Consider the following 17,452-nt stretch of genomic DNA (forward strand, 5'->3'; position numbering starts at 1 on the left):
GTTTCATGAAAAATTAGCAAGGTGGCCCTAACTGTGCTTCTTTTTCTTATGTGCCCAAAGCTAGTACATACAGAAATCATAGGGTAACTTGTCAATAAGATAACTATCTCTCACACACTATGTTCATATTAGAAAAGATTTCTTTGGGGGAAACTTTTCAACTTCAATGTACTGGAGACTGGGGCTCCCCGCCCCCCAAATTCTAAGCCTCTAACCTTCACATCTGTAATGTCTGCATCTTCATCTGCAAAAGTGAGGATAACCACCACCCCGACGGGCTTGTTGTGAGGACAAATGAGATGATGTAAGGAAAACCATTAGCCCAGACCTTGGCACTTAATACCTATTATGTCTGAGCAGAAAGATATCACCACGTTTGGAGAAAAGCAAAGTGAAATCTTGAAACATAAACAAACAGGAGACATAGAGGAAGCATAGATATTTTTCTAAGAAGCAGAGAGGGACTGTAGGCTGAATTGTCATAAAGTACAGCAGATTAGAATAGAGCCTTTCAGTGAAAAGATAACTGATACATTAGCGCAGAGTTGTAGGGAACTAAAAGGGAAAAGGTATCCATATTCTCCAATAATAAAAAAAAGTTATTTAGTAGCATCATTTGGAACTGAGAGATAAAAGGCAAGATGCTGAAAGATTTTCAAACAATCAGGAAGAAAAAATGAAGAGAACATTTTGTCTGGTTCTTCCAGTGCTATTCAAACTTCATGGGAATTAGCTCTTTAGAAATGTAGATTGTACACACTTCGTCTAGGACATGACTGAAGCCCCAAATAGTGTATTTTGAAATACTGATGATGATATTTCCCTGATGTGCTTACATGTAACAACAGACTATGTTTTCTTTTGTAAAAAGATGACAGAACAAGACACCAAATATTTAGAAGACCTGCAAGATGAATTTGACTACAGGTATAAAACAATTCAGACAATGGGTAAGTTTTTATTTTGTCTATAGTTCGACCTAGGGACATAAAGACAACATGACTAGGACTTCTTCTTTACTGACAAAATTGATAAATTGATCTACTTCCCTGAGTGAAGTGCTTTTGTTTTTGTTTTGAAGAGAGAGTGCAGGAGAGTATTTTGCTTCCTCCTTTTCCCTCTTTCTCTTTCTCTGTGTGTGAGTGTCTGTGTGTGTGTGTGTGTGTGTGTGTGTGTGTATACCAACCAATTCAAAGTAAATTATACAGCTCAAGAGAAATCAGAATCAAAATATCATTATCACAACTAAGAAAAGTAATAATAGTTCCTAGCATTATCAGGAAATTACTAATATCATCCCTAAATGAATGTTTTAAATATAATTTCTTAAGTTGTAAGTAGAAATATAGGGTGCCTGCCTGGCTGAGTGAATAGAGCATGAGGCTCTTGATCTCAGGGTCATGAGTTCAAACTCCACCTAGGGCGTAGAGCCTCCTTTAAAAAAAAATTGTTTTTAATTGTAAGTAGAAATGTGATTCACTGTAGGAAATTTGGGAAGTAGACAAAAGCATTAAAAAATTAAAGATCATACAAAATTCCACCATCTATAGATAAACACTGTCAAAATGTTAGTATATTTCCTTCCAGCCTTTTCCCTATATATTCAAATACATACATATCTATTTATTTGCAAAAATAATAATAATACACAGTTTTGTGTATTGCATTTTAAACTGAAGTTTTAATTTAAATATTTCCCTGTATCATAAAAAATCTTCAAAGACATAATTTCAATAATTGTATGAATGTCAGAATGTAAGAACACTGCAATTATTTGATTATCTCTGTGATTAAACACCGAGTTTGTTTACAATTAGATGTTTTTTAAAAAATGGAAAGGAAAAAAAGCAATGAAAGAATGAGAATATTTATAAGGTCTAAAATTTACAAGTAACAACGGATTGATCATTCGAAGCGTGCTGCCATTAGTGGGACAACTGAGGAAATTCCAATTAGGTCTAGATTAGCTAATCAGATGTACCAAACAATTTGCAGGCTTTGGTAATTGTACTACACTTATGTAAGATATTAGAGGGAGCTGGATAAAGAACAGATGGAAATTGTACTATTGTCGCAACTCTTTTGTAATTCTGAAATTATTTTCAAATAATTTTTCAAAACAAATCGGATAGAAATCTTTTATTTACTGAAGCATTTTTAACTACTGAGATGTTAGCTTAAAACTTCTGGAAGGAACTATGGATGACTGTGACCAAATGCTTAACTGTCATCTAAGATTTAAAAGCAAAGATATTCGGATAGGAATCTTGTTTGGCATAGGTGACAAGTGACGTGTTCTCCTGGCATCTTCAGGATGTGTTGGCTCCTATGACGTCATGTTTAAAATAGTCATAGTTGCTTATATGTATAATTTTTCCCTTCAGAAAAAAATGGCACAAACATGCATTTCATCAGATTATCAAAGGGGTCCATGATCCTAAAAAGGTTTAGAAATACAAATTTAATCAAGCATTCCAGCCCATTGAATGCAGTCTCATCCCAAATCTCATATGTGAGTCACCAATTTAAGCAGTAGAATGTAGAGGCATCTGGGTGGCTCAATAGGTAGAGCATGTGACTGTTGATGTCAGAGTCATGAGTTCAAGCCCCAGGTTGGGCATGAAGCCCACTTAATTAAAAAAAAGTTGTTAAAAAAGAAGTAGAATGTAACAAAATACATTAAACGATAGAATTGCTTTGATCTTAGCATATTACAATTAGAGTTATATTGATATTATCAGTGCTTCACGAGCATTACGAAGAATCAAATTGATCATTCTATCACTTAAATCAACAAGTATTCACTTTGTTGATTATAAGTGAAATGAAATGGTTTTTTTTAATGTTTATTTATTTTTGAGAGAAAGAGAGAGAGAGAAAGCGCGGGCAGGGGAAGGGCAGAGAGGGAGGGAGACACAAAATTCGAAGCAGGCTCCAGTCTCCAAGCTGTCAGCGCAGAGCCCAATGCAGGTTCAAACTCATGAAGCACAAGATCATGACCTGAGCTGGAAAGTCAGACACTTAGCTGAACTGAGCCACCCATGAACCCGGTGAAATGAAATGTTTTAAGTGAAATGAAAGACACATGAACACAAGTTATATCTTGCTGGTGAAGACTGAAAAGTATTAGCTAATGAATTTTGAGTTAATAAAATGCTGTAGAAGCAAGATTTTGCTACATGTGGGATCTAGGAGTTAGCGAATTTGTGAATACAACCAAGAATGATTTCCTGGAGGTCAGTGCTATTTTGTAGAGAAATTGGGCCCCACGTTGTTTTGGGGCCTCTTTTTCACAATCACACAGGTCAGATTGGCATTTCCACCCTTCACTTTTCACCACAAGAGCAGTTACTATAAATAACCACTTGCTCTATACCAATAAAGTTTAATGTTCAAGTTAAATAATACAACGTTTATTGCACATCTCCCATTTAAGAGGATAAACCATCTCAGGTTTTTTTCAGTCAGAGATTTTTCTTAATTTGTAACTCTTTCCTGCTTCTAGTTTTACTGTGAGGCAAGCCCATTCTGCAAAGGACAAAAAGGAAAGCAAAGGACTTCATTGTTATTAGTTCATGAGACTAAGTAGGTAAAACTGCAACTCTTCAGGCAGTTTTCCATAATTCCTGGGTATCAAGTAGAGTGAGGCAGATGGGTAAAGACATCAGGAGGAGTCAAATATGATTAATGGGCACAAAGACAGGCCCCTTTCCCACTTACGCCAACCAGCTAGGGTTACTATCAATGTAGAGGTATCTTAAAAAGGAATACATTTCAAAAACTTTTTTACCTCTCTCTCTGCCCCAAAAAGGAACAGGGTGTGAAGAATGGTCTTCCGTCAAGGTCTGTATGATAGAGAGCTCACTGGCTTACTTGGTGGTGATCCTTCCTGGCAAATGAGCAGATAGGGACTTAGTTTCATGCTCATCTCTAACAGTCGCATTAGGCTTCTGTATCTTAAGACTTAAGGATGGGAATTGCAGCAGATGTAGCTTTCAGGACAGAGACCTTTGCCTTGGAGTGGACTCCACATCTCATCTCTTTTCCTTCACAGATCAGGGGGACAAGAACAATGCCCTAATGAATCAGGAAGTTTTGACTCTGCAAGAAATGCTTAACAGTCTCGACTTCAAGAGAAAGGTTAGTGAAGAACTTTAATTTGGCCTTTTGCCCGTTTTTCTCCTTTCCCTGTATTTGATTCTACTGAAAAGAATCAAACTCTTGGATTCCTTCAGTTCTATTTAAGCTGAATGAATAGATGGCAGTGTTTCTAGAAAAAGTGCCATGCTGTTTGCCATGCTTCTCTTGCTAAGTTCACAAAGTTGGACCTCTTGCGAGTTTATTTATCTTGCTTATGCTGTACATTTACTGTAGCTACCATTAATTTCAAGGTGAATGTTTTACCCAATTTTTATTTGCCACTATTTCAGACATGACTGTCTTAGTTTCTGTACTTAATATGCTGATGTGGGTTCTCCTACACATGTATAATTAAAATATTATTTGATGACTACTAAAATTTTAATAGAAAAATCAATGTTCCAGTTTCTACTCTGAAAAATGACCTCATGCTAAGTAATTTCTTAGATTTCAGGATAGTTCATTGACAACTGAGCGTATTCAATCTAACCTCCTTTCACGGAGAGGAAGAACTCCTTTCTGACAAAATGAAATATTTTTTTAAAAAGGGAAACATTTCTATTTCAACTTTCTATCTCTCCTTGAAAATAAATGCATTGAAATCTGAGCTGTTACTGATAAGTCAAGAGTTTATTTCTAAAAGTTTGGCTTCGTTTTTTGTGCAGGAATTTGTGTGAGCACAGATAAATGTAAAATTTATTTTCACCCTAAATTATAAACTTTAACAGTTAGATATCAGATTTTAAGCATGCAAGTATTTAATCCAAGATAAGCTTAATGCTTTTATGCATAATGAATCTATACTATATGTTTTATGCATGCTATCTTATTCTACTTCAGAAATAAGATTTTAAGGACAGAAGGAACCTTGGAAATAATTCTGTCCATTCACCTGATTGTATAGATCAAAATATAAAGTTCCAGCAAATTAAGTGGTTTATCCAAATTCACATAGCTTGTCACAGAACCAGGATAGGAATTCACAACTTCTAATCCTTAAGCCTTTGAAAGCTATACTTCTTCCTAAATTCAGATAAAGTCCTAATAAAAACTAATACAGAAAGACTCCAATTTTAGTCATTGCATTTAAAAATAAATGAATAAACATATTTATAAGAATATAAATTTAATGTGTCTTTTTAAATAATGGAGAAATGGCTGTATGACTAGAAGATTCAATATTGTCACAGGAGGTACAAACTCAATATATTTACACTAAATGATATTACATTATGAGATGGCTAACTGTGCTCATGCTTCTTTCTTTGTGATGTTATTTGTGATAATTTAATAGTTTGAAAAGGCAGTGCTATGATAACTATAAGGTAGTATTCCATAAAGTATGTAGTGAGAATTGTAACCAAGCCTATATCTTCCAGGTCAGACAAATTGTTTTACAGGTTGAATTATAAGTGACTTTGGTTGTGTCTCCTGAAAATCTTTTCAGTAGCCACCTTTGTTTTTAGGAAGCCCTCAGTAAAATGACACAAATAGTCAATGAAACAGACTTGTTAATGAACAGCATGCTGATGGAAGAGCTGCAGGACTGGAAGAGGCGCCAGCAGATCGCCTGCATTGGAGGACCGCTCCACAATGGGCTCGACCAGCTTCAAAACTGGTAAAACGAATTGACTTTAGTTTCTAGTGAAAACCACAGGAAGTACAAAGCTTCAGTGTAGCTCAGCCAGAGATGTATATGTGTTTTTTTTTAATGTTTATTTATTTTTGAGAGAGAGACAGACAGACAGAATGCAAGCAGGGGAGAGGCAGAGAGAGAGGGAGACACAGAATCTGAAGCAGGCTCCAGGCTCAGAGCTGTCAGCACAGAGCCCCACGTGGGGCTTGAACTGACAGACCTCAAGATCATGACCTGAGCCAAAGTTGGATGCTTAACCGACTGAGCCACCCAGGCGCCCCTATGTGTTTTTAATTTTATTCCTTTGGGGCAAAAACAAAGCATCTATAGAAGTCTATAGAATGCATCAGAAATGCTTACTTTTTCTCATCTAATATATTAATCTTAAAAGACTCAAGTGAATTTTTGAAACCTGCAATAAATATAGCTTTCTATAAGGACATAAGAAGCACTAACTTCAAAAGCTTAAAAAAAGATATCTTAGTTTTTAAATGTATATCTTAAGAAGTCAGGGTTCAACGTTAGTTTTGTGTGTTCAACAAAGTGATTTATTTTTGTATTTAAATGAAATATCTCAAACGGCTAATACAACAGGGCATCCCCTACCGTATACACATAGGCTATCATGTACAGATATCCTTTGTATTCGAAAAAAAAATGTGGATAGGGCTTTCTTCTTCATCAGTGCCAAATAAAATTATCTGATCGAATGAGCACTTAGAAAAAATAATGAAAAAGAAGGAAAATGTTCAGTTGAAATCTAAAATTGCTTTCAAAGGGTACAGAGCAATACAAGGGAGATATGGCATAACTGGGGCCACTTGCACCCTGCCAGTCCCACTTGTCAAGAAGAGTAAGGAATTGGGCTCTTTTTAAAACATACTGATTTTCCTTGGGGAGATGCTTTAATTCCCTAACCTCACTGTAATCCCTTGTTTTGAAAACAAGATAAACAACAAAGGAAGCCATCAAGAACTTAGCAGATAAACGTGCTTACACCAAATTCTGTGGGGGGTTGACAGATCTTTTCATAGCACTAAGTGGGGAATAAACTTCTAAGTAGAAAGAGCTGCTGTCAGGGCCAGAAAGACTTAGCAAGTCTGTCCAGATATCCTGCCTCCTTGGGAGTGGACAGTCCCTTCAGTATCCATTTCAGCCTCTCTCTTTCTTAAACTTCAGGCCCAAGAGCCCACCTCCATTTCTGAGGTGAGATCGCCACATAGTGAGTAAAACTCTAAGCATGTACCTTCTCCAGACAGATACACTGATAATTTTTGGCTAATACTTAGGATTTGAAAAATACATACTGGAGTGGGGAAGGCAGTTCATTTCATACTGTCTTTTTTCTCTAGTATTCTTATGCATAACACTCTTCATATCATATATTTTTGAAGTTTTAAATTTGCTCTTTCTCTACCCGTTAGTGAGTACCATATCCTTAACATATATATGTTTAACAGACTTGTAAACAAAAAAATTAAAAGGGATTTGGTTTCAGATGTTGACAAAATTTTGTAAATGATGTCTATAACTATAGGTAAAAATGAGAAAACGTTGAAAACGTTTCCCATGCATCATACATCTTACAGGAAAAACTAAATCGGGAAATAAACATACAGAACTGTCACTAACTTGTAATGGAATTAAGTAAATGATTGTATTAATTGAATAATTATTTAATAATTTATTATTTGCTAGTGTGTTTAATAGTTAAAACGGTAGCTTGTTAAATGGGAAAACTATCTGCTGATTTTCATTTGTTGTTCAATAGCTTTACACTGTTGGCAGAAAGTCTGTTCCAACTCAGAAGGCAATTGGAAAAATTAGAGGAGCAGTCAACTAAAATGACATATGAAGGGGATCCCATCCCCATGCAAAGAGCCCATCTGCTAGAAAGAGTCACCTTCTTGATCTACAACCTTTTTAAGAAGTAAGTAAAGTATTATTCATTTAAATGCCTCATGGAAGCCTCAGTCTTGTGGGGTTGTAAGGACACCCTGGCTGGGGTTTTAGTGTTAAGGTGATGGGGGGGGGGGGGGGGTAGGCAAGTGTTAAACAGTGAGCCTCAGGGTAAAGGGAATAAAGCTACAGAGAGTTCCAGAAGCCTTTCTGCTCCTCACTATTTATTCAACACTTCTCCCAAGAGCTGACTCAATTTTCCATGAGCCAAGCACATCATCCAGCTGAAGTTCATTTTTCACATTTTAGAAAACAAGATTTCAATGATTTCTTCTTAAGTATATATCCAAGAAATGAAGGGTGGAGACCATGTTTATGTGTATTAGCTCATCTAAAAAAAAACTCTAATATCCGGAAATTCTAATATCCAGTTCAAAGATGGCATGAAATTAACTTTTCCTTTATGTTTAGTATGATAAAAATAGACTTTTATTCTTGACTCAAGTATAACAATTAAGAATTATTTACCATTGTTATTTAGGGACAATCTTTAGGCATTTTTTCCATCTCCTGGTAACTATTTATGAGAAATCTTTGGAAAGATTTGAACTTAATGGACATTTGAATGTCTTCTAAGTGTAGAAAATTTGGATCTTTTAAGAGGACAGCATCCTGTTTCTCTGTGGTTTTCAGCCTGTCAATATTTTCAATGTTTTCAAGACGTGCTTTATTTCCTTTTAATCTAGCTCATTTGTGGTTGAACGACAGCCATGCATGCCAACCCACCCTCAGAGACCGATGGTACTTAAAACTCTCATTCAGTTCACTGTAAAGCTAAGGTAGGCAGAATGTGCTCTATCGTTTCATTTGTTTGTGGAGCCTTGGCCACTGCGTTAATTACAACTCATTTCTCTCATAGTGCCTTTCATTCAACTCTTCTTTATTAAGCACTTCCTGCATGCCCAGCACTGAGCTTTGGTAGATACCCTCAGAAATGTTAATATGAGGGCCCTGCTTGTAAAGAATATGACAATAATGATGAAGGCCTGAAGGGTATTATCATGACAGTGTGGAATCCCAACGTCAGGCATCATGGGATTAATGGCTGAAAAGGCTGACTTGGTAGAGGCTAGCAAAGCCTTGTGGTCCCTATGAGGAAGGACCTTGCAGGAAGAGCAGAGACAGGAAGGACAGTGGGATTGTAGGAGAGCAAGACGACAGAAATAATGACTTTCTGGGTCTGTTTTGTAAGCATGTGAAATAGGGAGAGGTAGACTTGAGTAGATTGGGGACAGAATATGAAAGGCTTTGAATATCTTACCCATGAAATATGATGGTATGTTCTTCCCCTGTGATTGCCCAGCAGCTAGCTTATAGGATTTTCCACAAAAACTCATAATGCTCTAATTTTCAATATATCCTTACCATGTACCTGATTTAAAGACATATGACTTTTGTGTTATTGCTGCTTTGTCTGTGCATTTGATCCTTTCCATTAGCATGAGAAACCAAGACGTATCATTTTCCCTAGTGACACTTAAAATAAGGAATTCGAACTCAAACTTTCAAAGATTTTCATCATGCATCAATCTGCAAGGCCGCCAAGCTTTAAATTCCTAATCACTAAGTCACCTCTGATTACCATACGAGAGGTAATGATGCCATGGTAGATAGTGATTTAAGGCCCCACAATAGGGTCCCTGATCACACATCACTATTGGAACTTTATTTTTATTTTATTTTATTTTATTTTATTTTATTTTATTTTATTCATTTCAAATCTATTGAGATGTAACTGACATACACTATAGAAGTTTAAGATGTACAGTGTAACGACTTGTCTTACATAAGTTGCAAAATGATTACTACAATAAGTTTAGTTAACATCCATCACCTCAGAACTCCATTTTTAAAGGGAAGGCATTTTTCTTCAGTTTGCATTTTAAATACCTGACTTGAAATTCTTAATCATTTCCTTTGTGTGAATTTTGTAGGAAGACTTAAGAACCAAGAACAAAAGGCAGAGGCCAGGTTCCCTTTCAAAATTTCATGATTTTCAAAAGTTGTTCATTCATTCCTCATCCCTACATTTCTATAACCCAGAAGACAGTAACACTAAAGGGAAATAGGATAGAGGGGTGGTGGACATCCTACTTTTCCTTGAGATACCCCCAGAGATGAAATGGTAAGTCTAAGATGCTCTCTGGAACAAAAAGGGAGATGATTAGGGAATGTTCTCAGCCAAGAGTTCAGAGTGGAAGAAGCTCCCTGAATGGGCATCACCTTACATGTTGTTTGAACTGATTGCCAGGAGCCTAGACCATTAGTCCCTGATTTGAAAGCAACGTTCCTGCTTTCCTCTTCCACCTGACTGTTGGTTCCCTATCCTTCTCTGTACCCTGTTCTTCACTGTCTTGATAGATGATCTTTTACTAATATTCAAACTTTTTCCCTAAAACCCCTCCCTCCCAAAGAATTCCAGCCTCCTATTTCAAAAGGAGCAGTGACATGGGATTCCCTTTAGTCATCAGCATCTCACAGTGGATCAGACCCTTCCTGAAGTATGATAGGAAGGCAGAGAGGGAAAACTTGCTGCCCTATTTCATATGACCTCCTCACCCTTCACTACTAACAACTACATACTTATCATATTCCAAACCCTAACACCAAACCTGTGCTTCATGCAGGATTTTTAAGGAGCCTTTGTCACATTCTACCCACACTTTTGTTTGAGCTGTCTATCATCTATGATTATATTTCTCTAATGCCAATCAGTTGCTTATTTCTATTTTCCATATTCCATCTATTATATTTAGCTGGACCTCTTCCCTTTATGTGTAGCTACGTCCACACTTCTAGGGCTGTCCTGGCCATACATGAGGAGCTCAATACATGCTGAGTGAATGAATGAGTTTTGGGATGAGTGCATGATTGGGATGAGTGAGTGAGTGATTGGATTAATATCTCTGAAATCGACTGAACCCACAGAGAGGGTATATTAGAGGTTATGACTCAAACGATTGGGAAAAGCAAAAGAATAAAGGATCTGATACCAGAAGAAGAAATTAAAGGAATTCTTACTCTGATCTTTAATCACTTGTTTGGAATTAAATCTTTTTAAGTTATGAACATTTTAGCTGGGACTTACATAGTGTACTTAAAGATTGCAAATACATTTGAATTGGAATTTTTCAGATCCCAGAGGCCTGGTCTTTCTCAGACTTTTTGCCATAAAACAGTTATCATCAAAACATTTTAGTTTTACCAAGCTTACAATTTTTTTATGATATGAGAATAAAATGGAGCCATATTGATACACTGGAATGTTTTTCTTATATTTATACACTTAACCCAAATTTGAGCTTTAGCCAAAATATATAGCTATTTTTCTGACCTAGCCAATGTATTATCCAACATATATCAACTAAAGCAATATGGAAGTACTTCACAAATGTTTGTCAATACGATAGGAAATGGCTGGTGTCAATATTAGTAACATGACAAACTAAAGAGGAATTGTACATTTTTATTTTTATTTATTTTTACTTTATTTTAATTCCAGTATAGTTAACCTACAGTGTTATATTAGTTTCAGATGTACAATATAGTGATTCAACCACGAATCACACTAACATATAACTGAAGATAACCTAAATTCAATATATTTATATATTTAAATATAAAAAGGCTCTTAGCACTTTTAATTTTTGGCTCTGATTCTTATTTATGTGTCTTTCCAGACTACTAATAAAATTGCCAGAACTGAACTATCAGGTAAAGGTGAAAGCATCTATTGACAAGTAAGTTTCTAATTTCATTTTGAAACATGAAAATGTGAGACTTTGTAAAAAGAACTTCCCTCATTCTATAGAATTATTTCAAACTTTTAAATATATTTCTCTAACATTACATATCAATGTACTTCAAATATTTGACTTTGAAGTTCAAACATTTAATAGAACTCCAATGAAGATTTCTTTAAAAAATTTTACTATAAAGTCTTGAAATGAAAATTTATGACTATATTATACTACTCTCTAAAGTATCAAAGAAAGTTTTTACTAGATCCATAACATAGCTCATTTTAAGGAATCTTCTTGGTTTTACAGGAACGTTTCAACTCTAAGGTAAGACATTTATTTTATATATTTTTTGATGGTCCCATAAATGTATTTTACCTGAGACCATGTAAATAGCTAAGGTTTTCTGTCTAGCAATCGAAGATTTGTTCTTTGTGGAACTCATGTCAAAGCCATGTCCATTGAAGAATCTTCTAACGGGAGTCTCTCAGTAGAATTTCGACATTTGGTGAGTTCAACAGTAAAATTACACAAGCTACTCCCCCTCCCAAATCAGACACATCCTTAAGAATAGGCCTTATATGGGGCGCCTGGGGGCTCAGTCAGTTAAGCATCCGACTTCAGCTCAGGTCATGATCTCACAGTCTGTGAGTTCAAGCCCCGCGTCAGGCTCTGTGCTGACAGCTCAGAGCCTGGCGCTTGCTTCAGATTCTGTGTCTCCCTCTCTCTCTGCCCCTCCCCTGCTCATGCTCTGTCTCTCTCTGTCTCAAAAATAAATAAAAACTTTAAAAAAATATCTAAAAAAAAAAAAGAATAGGCTTTATAATTAAATATATTTTGGTTTCTGGCATTTCTTATGTGAGATTAAGGGCCACATTGAGAAATAAAACATGCCATTATTGAAGAATTAAAAATGTTAGAAAGACCACAGTAACTTAACTCAGAAGTCCAAGTTCTCAAAAATGGTGAGATAGTACCTGAGTATATACAGCAATTGGTCAATATATTTGGAAATAATAACAGACATGATTGGTCTTGTAATGGATAGGAATTCCTGGTTTCATTTTTTAAATGTCCCCACGAAATGATATCCAGCAACAACATGTCTGGCCGAAGGTGCTTTCATTTTTAGAGTAGCTTGTGGGCAGGTAGGATGTTCCTGGGTCTGGCGGTTGCACAGAGTTTGCCTTGGCATGTCTAGAAAGCTTCTGACCCAGCCTCAACCTGCTGCTTCTTGTTCATACCACTTCCTCTTAACCTAGAGTTCTCTTCCTGCTTTCTTTCTAATTCTTTGTATAGTTCTTAGATTCCCAAAGACTCTACTGCTTTTCTTGCCAGATGCATGATACTCATGATTAGCACTTAGAAAGGACCTCACCCGAATGTTGGGGTACCACTAAGTGAGCTTCAAAGGGTCTAATTTCTAAAAGATAAAATTTAGGTTAATAGATATCTGCATATACAAATGTATGCTGGCTTTTATTTTTAATTTTGTTTTTGTTTGGTCTGTACTATTGAAGGGTACATTTCTTTTTCACTGAATCCCTCCAGTGTGAGACTGATAAATAAATAAAATGTAAGGAGGAGTTATGTATTATACATCCTTATAACTAATACTCTTTTCACATAGGTTCATTTCCTATTCTTAAGAAATTTTCAATAATGGACAATGTTTGCTAATAAATAAAGCTGTAAGAGACCTTAACTTAGAGATGTCTATCTCTCAAAACAGGTCATGTGGAAAGGACAAGGAACATACCAAAAAAGTGGTTAGGTCTTTACTCCAGGAGAGATAACACATAAAATAAAATCTTACTTTTTAAGGTGCTCTTCTAGTTACAAAGCATTTATATATATATTATCTTTTGCATAATAACTTAAAAAAAAACTTTATTTTTGAGGCTGGGGAGGGGCAGAGTGAGGGGAACAGAGGATCCGAAAAGGGTTCTGCGTCCACAGCAGCGAGCCCAAAGCGGAACTCGAATTCACTCACTGTGAGATCATGACCTAAGCCGAAGTCGGACATTCACCCAACCGAGCCACCCAGGCGCCCCGCATAATAACTTCTAGTTGCTTTTTAATACAAAACTAAATGTAGAAAACCAGAGAGGCAAAAATGAAAAAATTAAAAATCATCTGTAATCTCACTACCTTATAACACTCTTACATCTTTACTTTCATTTTCATTCTTTTCTAACTTTTGTGTATGTACTTTTTAAGTGAGATCAGACTGTAGACACTATGTAAACTGTTGTCTGCCTTTTTAAAAATGAAGTCATCTATATCATGAATATTTCTGTGTCCCTGAGTCTCTAACGCCATGTAGTAGCTTGCTGTGTCCTGTGGCACATAGTACCTCCCATTGTTTGTTTTCCCAATCCTCTGTGTTGGTTTCACAGGGATTGAGAACCATTGCAGCTTAGCTCAGGTGATGCTTTCCAGGTACAAAGGAATGCTGAGTAGATTTTAAAAAACCAGCGTGATTTCCTCTTTCCAAAACGTGGGCTGAAAATCATAGTCTTAACAGTATGCCAACTTCCTCACGTCCCTTAGTGAAAGTTTCTAAAGTGACATCCCATGAGATGAAACCGTCAGCTTCTTTCTGTTGAATCTGGGCACCTGTGTCAGGTTTCCGTAATTAGAAGACATCTGGGTTACTGTTCTAGAAAGCAGAATTGTGGCCCAGAAAATCACTCCAATAGGTATGACCGACTCGATATTTAATTGATAATGCTGTTATTCCTTTTTTTGCAAAGCAACCAAAGGAAATGAAGTCCAGTGCTGGAAGCAAAGGAAATGAGGTACAAAATGATTTCTACAAGATAATTATTTTTAGGAAATAACTCTATAATATCTTATTTTTACAAAGCTTTTTAACTGCCCTTTATAGTTTTATGTAAAGTCAAATTCATGTTTCTCTGGTTACAAACGTAAAGCTGGATAAGTGCAAACAGTCTAAGAAGTTTTGTCTTAAAGAGGAGAAAATAGAAATTGCATATAATGATACCCTTTTAAAAGAAAAACTTAACATTTTGGTTCACATCATTCTAGATCTTTATCTATGTATCTATTACTTTACAATATATGTACACATTGTTTCATAACCTGCTTTTTCCCCACATAACAATGTAAGGTGAACAGCTTTCTATAACCTTAAATACTCCTAGAGAACATCACTTAAAGTGCCTGCACTGAATTGCATTTCACAGGTGTGCTGTAATGTCTTTAGTCAGTTCTCCCTTATTATAAAACATCTTAAAATCACTTATTTTCCACAGATAAGAGTTAAGTCTCAAACTTCATGACATATTATATGAAAATCAGACGTGAAAAACAGCCCTGTTATTTTATGGTATCAGTTACCTTGCCTTTTTACTTCAGGTTTGTGTTCCACTGGATGAAATTGATTAACAGAACAAATGATGCCATTCCAGTATTTACATTTGAGTCAGTAAATGACAGAGTGGGCAAATCCTGGGTTGGAAGTGGCCTTGGGGATCATCTGTTTTGTTGGACTAGATGCTAGGACTAAATATACTAAAACTAAAACGTATTTGGAATTAGAAAGCCTGGGTTTGAGAGTATTCTGACAGTGACTGAAAATGTGACCTTTGGCAAATGATCTGATAGAGAAAATTTTTTCCTCTTACAGATCAGGGTATAATGCCCAACGCTCTCTGTTCAGAGATGCTGCATATGCAAGATCATCTACACAATGCAGTTGTAAAATAGTGAGGCTTATCTCTGGTGTGGTTGATATGGATTCAATCTCCTGGCTTTACAGTCAGTCACAGCCTCTATGAGAAATCTCTTTGAATTATTTGAAAGGAGAAAGCACCTTATAAAATCCAGCTTTCAACTGCAATCAATCTAGCTCTCCCCGCAAAACCGCAATGATTGACCACAACAGGTTTAATACACTACGTTTTCTCTTCCAAAAATTCTTCATTCTCTTAATGGCTTAGAGAGCATTTGCCAAATATTACAGCCACACCAAAGATGAACTAAGCCTTCCTCCCAGGGTAAGCCTTGTCTTAAGCCAGAGCTGCAAACGGGTCTCTACCACCCAGATACCACAGGAGCAGAGCTTTTGAGTTTAAGGATATTCTAGTAAACCGGAAAGTAGAGTTATTGTTCTGACCACATTAGCACATTATAAATAAAAAGCTATTTCACACATCTCACTGGAATTCTGGACCGAGCTGCAAACACTTCAAGCAGCATAACATCCTTGAATAGTACTTGCTAAGTGTGAATAGACGAAACACAATGCTTCTTAACTTTTCTTAAGTAAAACAGATCAAATGGAAATAAATCTAAATAGTCAACTCTCCAATACGTTGTCATCTTTATAAATGTAAAATCAAAATCTTTACCCCGGTTTCCTTAGAGAAGAAATCTAAGTATATCATCTACTACCGTATGATAACCAAGCAATGTCTTATTAACACTGTCTACTTATATTATGTCGAATGAATTTCCTCTTATTTTTGGATTAATAACAAAATCGTACTGTTGTGTCAGAATGATTGTATTCTTCCTTTTTTCCCCCTAAGTTTGCTAGAGCAAGAAAATTTGATTTAAGCTATTCCTTGAGCTCCCCCTGTTGATGGAATTGTAATATGACTCCTAGGTACATTTAAAATAAACCATAGACCTGAAAGTTGTTTTATGTACTACGGGAATAACTGAGAAGTCACAAAATATACCAAGTGGGCTCAGAAAGATGGGCCAAAAAGAAAACAAAAAAAAACCCAAGGGGTTGGCCAGGCAGTAGGAGTGATCAAAGGAAGTCAGGAAAGAGCCTGGGGAAGATCTAGTGATAAAATGGAGTTCATAAAGTCATAGGGCCAAAGATTGTAGTAATCAAAATGTCAGGAAAACAGGAAGGTAGGATATGATACCTCATTTTCAAATTTCAAATAGTAGTTGTTCCTTATCTGTGAGCACCTGCAGCAGGAGTTCACAGCCCGATAAGAACTTATGTAACAAATCCTCCTGTGGCATTTACTATATACTGGGCACTAAGAGCTTCAGTGACATTGATTTATGTAATTCTTGCAACAGTGCTATGAAGCAGATGCTATTAGTGTACTTATTTTAGTTAGGGAAACTGAGGCACAGAACGGTCAGGCCAAGATTCAAAGCATTGCTCCCATATCCATGCTCTTGGCCACTAGGCGATGCTGCCTCTGGGATCGGAAGATCTGCCCTGGGAGAAGCATTATCGCTTGGCACTGATCTTTGTCCTCCTCCTGCCCCTTACCTCATCATGTTCCCTCCGTTTGCTGGGATTCCAAGAAGGGAGGTCTTTGCAGGTGTGTGAGGAGCATCTCATCCTTTCTCTACTCCAGCCGCTGCTGTTACTGTTCTCACTGTACCCACCCACGCAGAAATCACGTAGCTACCTCAGCCAGAATCCTTATAAAGTTTAGAAGAAATTTAAAAGAATTCTTTCTCAGAAAATGTTGTTTTTGACCTCTCCCTTATGTTTAACGTGCATCAGTGGGGGGATGGAGATAGCACCATGTTGGGGTCTGCCCCCTGTAGGCAACTGACCTGGCTCAAGCCACTTACCCTCACTAACTCCCAATTCCTAATCTGTAAAATGGGCATCATGTTGATCTGCACTTAGAGGGTTGTTAAGAGGACCAAATGACATGGTATGTGTGAGAATCAACTGTGACGTGCTGTGTTGTGCGATAGATGTCTGCTATGGCTCTTCCTGATCAGCCCTCCAGGCTGCCCCTTTGTAAAGAACGGGTATTTACACGAGTGGAGAAATGACTGTAAAGATGGTACCTGACAGGACAAACTGCTGATCCTTATCCTTCTCTGCCCACTGCCAAAGTGCTCGGCTGCAGATGTTCCTTTTCTAGGGCCCGTGAGCACATCCTTCTCTGGCCCCAGGTCCCTGAAACCTCAAAGCACCATGTGTGTGTGCCCTTCTTATAGGATCACATATCTCGGGTTCCTA

The 17,452-nt window shown here is 36.7% G+C and overlaps 1 protein-coding gene across 1 annotated transcript in view; it reads left to right on the top strand.

The window, feature by feature from the left end:
* STAT4 (signal transducer and activator of transcription 4) overlaps positions 1-17,452 on the top strand; it is a 113,402-nt gene that overhangs the window by 77,931 nt on the left and 18,019 nt on the right. Inside the window, exons 7-15 of the mRNA XM_019462523.2 lie at positions 872-950; positions 4,055-4,140; positions 5,607-5,758; positions 7,548-7,706; positions 8,422-8,514; positions 11,416-11,475; positions 11,785-11,802; positions 11,890-11,983; positions 14,232-14,276. Of these exons, the coding sequence (XP_019318068.1) occupies positions 872-950; positions 4,055-4,140; positions 5,607-5,758; positions 7,548-7,706; positions 8,422-8,514; positions 11,416-11,475; positions 11,785-11,802; positions 11,890-11,983; positions 14,232-14,276 (786 nt within the window). The remainder of the gene's footprint in view (positions 1-871; positions 951-4,054; positions 4,141-5,606; positions 5,759-7,547; positions 7,707-8,421; positions 8,515-11,415; positions 11,476-11,784; positions 11,803-11,889; positions 11,984-14,231; positions 14,277-17,452) is intronic.

The sequence above is a fragment of the Panthera pardus genome, unplaced genomic scaffold (assembly GCF_024362965.1).
Source record: "Panthera pardus isolate Hobbes unplaced genomic scaffold, ASM2436296v1 HiC_scaffold_10, whole genome shotgun sequence".
NCBI lineage: Eukaryota > Metazoa > Chordata > Mammalia > Carnivora > Felidae > Panthera > Panthera pardus.